Source organism: Microtus ochrogaster, chromosome 10 (genome assembly GCF_000317375.1).
Source record: "Microtus ochrogaster isolate Prairie Vole_2 chromosome 10, MicOch1.0, whole genome shotgun sequence".
NCBI lineage: Eukaryota > Metazoa > Chordata > Mammalia > Rodentia > Cricetidae > Microtus > Microtus ochrogaster.
In genome coordinates this window covers 51,966,329-51,974,378 of record NC_022016.1, presented here as the reverse complement: position 1 = coordinate 51,974,378, position 8,050 = coordinate 51,966,329, and the positions used below count along the sequence as shown (strand labels likewise).

The 8,050-nt window shown below is 44.5% G+C and overlaps 1 protein-coding gene across 1 annotated transcript in view; it reads right to left on the bottom strand.

Annotated features, from left to right (window-relative positions):
• The window catches only part of Ppp1r8 (protein phosphatase 1 regulatory subunit 8), a 26,280-nt gene extending 21,765 nt beyond the window's left edge, over positions 1–4,515 (bottom strand). Inside the window, exons 1-2 of the mRNA XM_005353114.3 lie at positions 4,430–4,515; positions 2,280–2,340 (exon numbers count right to left, since the gene is read on the bottom strand). Coding sequence (XP_005353171.1) covers positions 2,280–2,340; positions 4,430–4,485 — 117 coding nt within the window. The 5' untranslated portion in view covers positions 4,486–4,515. The remainder of the gene's footprint in view (positions 1–2,279; positions 2,341–4,429) is intronic.
• Positions 4,516–8,050: the final 3,535 nt, after the last annotated feature.

Below are 8,050 nucleotides of genomic sequence, written 5' to 3'. Positions count from 1 at the left end.
AAAAAAAAAGAAGAATACCAGCAGATGGAGACCAATAATCATAGGATGTTGAATAAGGTAAAAGCCCTTTGAAAGACTTATTCATTATGTAGATAGTGTTCTGCCTGCATGTATGTCTGCGTGAGTGAATTGGGCACCATATCTAACTATAGATGGTTGTGAGCCACCGTGTAGGTGCTGGGAATTGAACTCAGGACTTCTGGAAGAACCTCTGATGGTTAACCTCTGAACCATCTCTCCAGTCCCTTGCATGCTTATTCTTATTGCAAACTAAAGATTTACTGAGTTTTAGTAACAAAATAAATCTTATCTTTAAATTTATTATTATTATTTTTCTGTTTCTGTGTTTACTGGAGGAAACAGGCAGTGTAGGAGGTCAGAGGATAACTTTGTGTAGTTGGTTCTTTTCTCCCACATTTAGATGAGTTCCAGGGATCCAACTCAAGCTGTTGGGCTTGAATAGCAAGCCTTTTACATGTTGAGACAGCTCTCCAGCACACAAAGTAGATTTCTATGTCTTCAAATTTCACACTAGTCTACATAGCAACAAAAATTTTTCCCATGGAACCACCTGGAGTAAAAGAGGTTTCCAGATATTTTTCATTAAACTAGTTCCTAGAATATCCATTTGAGATGCCCCCTTCCATGAAAGATCTTTTCCATAAAAGAACTCAAAGGGGCTGTAGGAGACAGGCCATTTCTCCTGCTATGCCACCCCACCCCACCCCTAAGACTCCTCACTTTTCAAGCTAGCATCTGTATGTTTATTATATACACCAAGAAAAAAAGAATTACATTTAGAGCCGGGCGGTGGTGGCGTACGCCTTTAATCACAGCACTCGGGAGGCAGAGGCAGGCAGATCTCTGTGAGTTCGAGCCAACCTGGTCTATGAGAGCTAGTTCCAGGACATGCTCCAAAGCCACAGAGAAACCCTGCCGGGGGGGAGGGGGCAATTACTTTTAATAACAGAACTTTGAAACTAATGTCTAATTATGAAACCAGTGGACTTACCTCTCTTTCTTGGTACATAACTACATATGTTAACACAAATAAGCCTGATATGATGACTCACACAATCCCAGCACTTGGGCGACTGGGGTAGGATTGACGACCTAAGACTCTGAAACCGGCCAGGTTACACAGTGAGTTCCAGGCCACTATGGGCTATAGGAGTGGAACTTTATCTCAAATACAGAAGAATAACATCCTAGTCCTTGAGAAGCAGAGGCAGGCGGATCTTTGTAAGTTCCAGGTCAACCAGGGCTACATAGCCAGGTCTTGTCTCAACACCAATCAAACAACAAAACCCTAATACAACCTAACAGCTAATCATTGCACTTTAGAGTTTGGTGTGATAGAGACTCTAAAAACCTGTACAGAAGCTGTAATTCCAACAAAAATTTCCTTTATAGTATTTAACTATAATTTTATTTGTGTGTGTGTGTGTGTGTGTGTGTAGAGAAAGAGAGAGATTGATTCTGTCTCTCCCGTTTTTTTCCCAGACAGGGACCCAATGTATAGTCCTTCAACTCCCAGAGACCTGCCTCTTTTGCCTCCCGTGTGCTGAGATTAAAGGTGTCTGCCAGCGTACTTTGTTTCTACCCTTAGTTTTAAACGAACAGATTTCAGTTCCATTTCGTTTTCTTTTTTGACAAGTGTCCTACCTAACCACACCATCCCAAAGGAACTAACCCTTAATCTCATAGAAGCAGCTTCAATTTTAAACTCAATTTATATCATAAATTTCCTCAGTTATTGTAAACTATGCATCCCAGTTTGTCTGGGCCCTGCAGGCCCATGACCTGTTAAAAGCTATCTCCATTTGCAAGGTGAGAGAAATAATGAAACACTGAGTGTCGTGGGAGAGGAGAGTGTTGAGTGCTGGAGACGGAATCTAAAAAGGTTGTTCAAACGTTAGACAGCCACTCTATTACAGACACACCCCCAGTCCCATGAGCTTTTAACAGGGGGACCAAAGAATAAACCAAAAAAAAAAAGCAAACAAACAAACCAATCAAGTTGGTGTGGTGGCACACACTTAATCACAGCACTGGGCGGCAGAGGCAGGCAGATCTCTGTGAGTTCGAGGCCAGCCTGGTCTACAAGAGCTAGTTCCAGGACAGGCTCCAAAGCCACAGAGAAACCCTGTCTCGAAAAACCAAAAAAAAAAAACCTTAAAAAACAAAGAAGAAAATAGCATTGCTGAAAACAAGCAAAGGAGAAGGGTGGGAAAGAGAGTCACTGGTGAAAACCTCTAGAACGGGGTGTATTTCAATACCTCGATTAGCTTGTCTCCTTTCACTACATCCAGATGCAAGCCAGGTGGGGGCTTGCCTGCCCTGGAAAAGAAGAGGAAAAAGAAGTATTTTTCAGGATAAGTCCATAAATGCCTTTTACAGTCCCTACCCCATTCAACATCGTGGCTTTCCTGCCAGCCTATAATTAGCTCGTGTTCGAACAGAAGTGTCACGTACTTCACTGTGAGATCTTCTTTCTATCTACCTTTGACACTTTCTTCCCAAGTGATTCAATTGTTCCAGAGATTTTGGTGGATCTGAATTTAAAAAACAAAACAAAACAAAACAACAACAACAAAAAAAAAAACGCGGCATTTTAACACTGGCTATGCACTTCAGAGAGAAAGCAGCTCAGGGTATAAGTATGTCTCTTCACCTAGAGAGGTTTCTTCTTTTTGCTTGTTTTTTTTGAGGCAGGGTCTCATATATCCCAGGCTAGCCTCAAACCCTAGTGGGTTTGTATCTGAGAATGACCTTGAACAGCTGAGCCTCCTACCTTCACCTTCTCTGTGCTGGGATTAGAGCATACACCACTCTGCCTGGTTTAACTTGGGGTTTTACTCTAAGACAGAGTACACCAGATGTTTTGCTGGGCACAGAAGCACACATCAGGAGGATCACTAAGTTCAAGGCCATCCTAGTTTATATAGCAAGTTCCAGACCAGCCAGGATCTTGCCCCCAAATAAACAAATGTTAAACCAACCAAACAATAACAAAAATTAGTTTGGGGACTGATCGATATTATTCTCACCACAAAACTAAGCAGAATCTATTACCCCATGAACTCTTGAGACCAAATCAGATGTGTAATAGGGGAATTAGGGCAAATCAAACTCATGGCCCCTAAATCAAGTATCTTGAACAGGTCTTTCTACAGAAACATAATTAACCGAACTTTTCTCTATACTTCGCTTTATCATCCAAAGGGGATGTGTGCATGTCAAGTCACCTGACAATTAATGACAGGTGATCTCAAAGAGTCTCTTTATATTTGGCTGGCCCAAATTTGAAATCAGTGCAGCCAGGGACCGGTGTGGATAAAGAATTTGTAGGCTGAAGCAAATGGATATATTTTTTTTTTAAGCTTAAAGAAATCCAGAAAACAGCCAAACATTCATTTGCTTCCAGGGCCCTTACATTTGCACAGAAGAAACATACCGTGTCTGTCTAATTGAAGATTCCACAGTCATCTCACGGTTCTGCTCCAACATTTTATGGCACTAGCTGAAAGGGCAGTGCATTGGACAAAAGCCCATTTTGTTGGAGAAATAGGTTACAATGAACATTAAAGCCAAAATATATTTTCTGGATATCCTATGATGTGCGTGACTCGGGCCTAGGAGCTGAGAAGGACGCGTGGGTTTTGCCCTTGAAGGTCTCAATGTAACAGAAGACCGACAAGTAACATGTTAACAACCGCGAGGAGCCGCAACAGCAGAAAGGGCTCTAACTCGGGGGGCATCCTCGTGCAAAGCAATGCGTATTTATCCATCCTGCACCCTACTCAAAGCTTAAACCACCTTACTACTCCTATCAACTTCCCGAGGGATGAAAAGGATGTATTCCAGCAACTCCTGGTGTCTTTTGTACCGAGCTTCGTGCTGGTCTGGTCACCGAGAACAAGGGGCTAGTTCCGCGCCATCTCTGCCCTCGGGGAGCTTCCCAGTCCGCGGGAGGAGGGTCAGCACCGCCTTGAGGATGCAGCAGCCATGGAGGGATGCAGCATCAGGTCGGGCCCGGCTAGGGAAGCCTGCTCGTGCGCGCCCAGGACGTTCACCACGGGGCCCAGGTATGATGCTCCCGGAGAGCACCAGGCTCTCAATGAGTTGGGGCAAGTTAGGGGCCAAAGCCTGAAGCACCTCGGCGAGCGGCTGATCTCCCAAGGGCTGCCTCAAGTGAACGCCTTCGAGCCCCCCAACCTCGAGCTCCTTCGGAGCCTGGGCCCCGGTTCCTCCACACGTCGCCCGGCCCCTCGCAGCGAACAGTTTTCCCTCAATCATTCCAGGCTCCTTTGGAGCCGTTCGTTTAGTTAGAAAAAAAAGAAACAAACAAAAAAAAAAACCCAGCCTCCCTTCCTGCCCCGGTTAGCCCACGCCAGGCCGCTCCAACCCCAGCAGCCCCGGCACTCACCAAGTCGGGCAGTCGAACAGCGGGAGGCTGGAGCCGGAGTTCGCGGCTGCCGCCATCTTGCGTCTCCCCCTCCCATTTGGCGGGCCCGAAGCACGCCGGGAAACTGGGAGGCCGAAAGGGAAGAGGCGGCCTCCCAGCAGCCTGTGCGCACGCACGCACGCACGCACTCACGCACAACGCAAGCGCGCTCTGGGGGGCGCCTCTGGTGGTGATTTTTATTTTGAAGTGTGCGCCTTTTGCTGTGTTCTCCTCGGTCTCTGAGTCTGAAGCGGCTTGTCGGTTTCTTGCCCGCTTCTCCCCCAAAAGCTCTTGAGTTTTGTAATCTGCATTAACTCTCAGCACCCAGCCTTTCGCGCTTCCAGAAGCTAGAGATAAGCAAGTGATCGCTAGAGAGAGAAGTGATTGCTCATTCCGTTTTTGTTCCAGCCCTCCTCCGGAAAGCTGCATCCGAAAGCCGCATCCTTACTCATTTGTCCTTTCTCATCCAAGTCCGGAGTGTTATAGCTCAATGGTAAGAATGCTCAACATGCACGAATGAGGTCATTGGTTCATTCTCCAGCACCAGTAGTTTTAGAGGCTTGAGGGCATGATTAGGTTACTAGGAGTCTGTCAGAGATTATGTAGGCTGTTTATGAAAACTTTGGACAAACTTCAGCCAGGCGCAGGCCCGAACAGGAAAAGACGTTCTAAGTTTCATTGAGCATAGATCAAATGGTTAATAAAAGCCCCTTAGGATTTTTCTACTTGGGTCATAGTGACTATACTATACAAGGAAGCATTAGTGTTGCCATCTTCCTCTAAGCCCCTCCCTTGCTGGTTGTAATGGCTTTGTCTTTGGAGTGCTAACGGAAAGTATATATTTCATATGATCGTCTCACATGATATTCCCATATTCAAGATGCATTGATTCCAGGAGAGGCTGAGTGCGCTATCCAGCCTCACGCTAAAACAAGGATGGGATTCAAACCTGAGTCTACATAAAGTCAAAGGCCAGGCTGTCACTATTCTCATGGGTTCCTCACAGACATACATTGCTAGTATGCAGCTGATGTCCCTTTTACACTTCCACAGAAACCTGGCATGATGACCTGGCAGTTTTCTTTTTTAGGAAACAAATTGTGGAAGGGTGTGGTAGCACATGCCTGAAATCCCAGCACTATGGAGGTAGAGGTAGCACGATTAGGAATTCCAGAAGACAGACTCAGCTACACAGTCTAAGCTTCTTGAGATCCTATCTCAAAAATTCTGGAAAATTATTTATTAAGAAAAGGACTGCTAGACAGTTAAAAAAATTAAATAAGCCTATTTAAGAAACTTTCCTCTGGATCAGTCTCCAAGTTTCAAGATGTAACTGCAACATTACATCAAGCTGGATTTAAAAAAAAAAAGTTTATTTATTTTATGTATATGAGTGCTCTATCTCCATGTACGTCTTTATGCCAGAAGAGGGCATCAGATCCTATTACAGATCTGGTGAGCCACCATGTGGTTCTTGTGAATGGAACTCAGGTCCTCTGGAAGAGCAGCCAGTGCTTGAATTCAAGTTTGGAATTGGGATTTTCCCCCCATCAGCTCGGTCTTTGGGTCACAAAGCAGAATGGGGTATTAATAATTTTTTTTTGTATTTCATTTTGTCTTACTTTACTTTTTGAGTCAGGGTCTCTCTACATAGTCCTACCTATCCTGACTTGGGGCTGGAGAGGTGGCTCAGTGGTTAAGATGACTGGCTGCTCTTCCAGAGGGCCTGGATGCGACTTGAGCTGTACAGTCTGCACTAAGTGACCAAAAGCAGAAGCTTCGTTCCCACGACTAGGGCAGTCTCTGAAGGGAAAATAAAAGACATACAAAATAGTGGAATGCGAGGGGCTCAGTGATTTATTTTGCAGACTGAATGGTAATTTAGCTTCTTTTCCTTCCTTAAAAAAAAAAACACAGCCGGGCGGTGGTGGCGCATGCCTTTAATCCCAGCACTTGGGAGGCAGAGGCAGGCGGGTCTCTGTGAGTTCGAGACCAGCCTGGTCTACAAGAGCTAGTTCCAGGACAGGCTCCAAAACCACAGAGAAACCCTGTCTCAAAAAACAAAAAAAAAAAAAAAAAAACATACACACACACACTGACAAAACAAAAACAAAAACAGGGTCTTTCTATGTAGCCCTGCTGTATAGGCCAGGACCGCCTTGAATTCATGGTCATCCATCTGCTTCGGTGTCCTAGCATTCATTTCCTATATTACCATGCCTGCCTGGTAACTTCACTTTGAAGTCTCTGCCCAATGGTACAAAGCAGTACAAGTTTATCACAGACTGCATACTGAGTGGTTGGCACTCTCCAAAGTCTTATGTGCATGTGGGTATGCACACATGGACACATATGCCTGCACCCCTGCTCTGAGAGCACCAGTCTAATATTTATCAAATTCTTATTGTGAAACATTACCAATAAGGTGTCCAGAATACTTTTATTTACTCCATGTAGCACTAAGAGACTACTAGAGGGACTGAAAAGTTGGCTCAGCAGTTAAGAGTGTTTTCTGCTTATGCAGAGAATCAAGGTTCAGTTCCTAGTACCCATATGGTGGCTCACAATCGTCTGTAATATCAGTTCCAGAGATCTGACCCTTGCTCTAAACTCTAAGGGTACCAGCATGCACATGGTACACAGCCATACATGCAGGCAAAACATTCATATACATAAATAACATTTATTTTCCTTTTTAAGAAAGTGTCAAAGTACCCAGCAATCCTAGAACATTCCAATTTCAATACAGGAAGCTGAACAGGAGGTGCAAAATGGAAAGGAATACAGGAATAAATCTATGAATTGTATGTTCAGACTATACATCTGTTGTCTTAGGGATTTTATAGTGAAAAAGAAGACTGGACTGATCACTCAGTCCCCACCCAAGCCCACATCCAGTGCTTTGAATTGGCTCACCCCAACATCTACCCCATCTATGACCTGTTGAAACGCCTGAAGAGACTTGTCCTGTGGAACCATAGCCACAGGATCTCCATGACTCTGGGCAACAGCATGATATCTGAGAGGACTTTAGGTGGGGTCCAGTGTTGATGGTGTACCAAAAGCCAGAAGGCTTGAACCAGACCAACAACTCATTACAATGAACATTTGCAAGTAAAGCTGTTTGGACAAAAGGGTCAATAGCATGCCACATCACAGCTCTCGATGCCACTAAATGAACAAAGATGATGGAGAGACAGGAAAGACAGAGGAGTTTAGTATTTTATTGTTGCTGTTTGTTTTGAATTTATTTTATCTTCCAATTTTCTTTTGGGTGGGGGACACTGTAAGGGTGACGAGTAGATATGGAGGGAATAGGAAATGAGTGGGTTTGGGGAGGTGTAAAATTCCCAAAGAATCAATAAATAATTACATTTTTTAAAAAAAAGACCAGTTGAGAAAACATGGGGCTTATGGGCTAAGCGATGTGTCTAAATACCGTCAGCAAGTTACTGGTGGGGAATTCCTCAGGTCTTTCCCGCCCCACTCTAGTTTTGGACTTGCAAACAATGGTTCTCTCCCTGGCTACACACAGTACACATGTGGAGCTTTAACAGATTCCTGTGTCTAGGAAATATACCAAACTAATGAAAGCGGAATCTC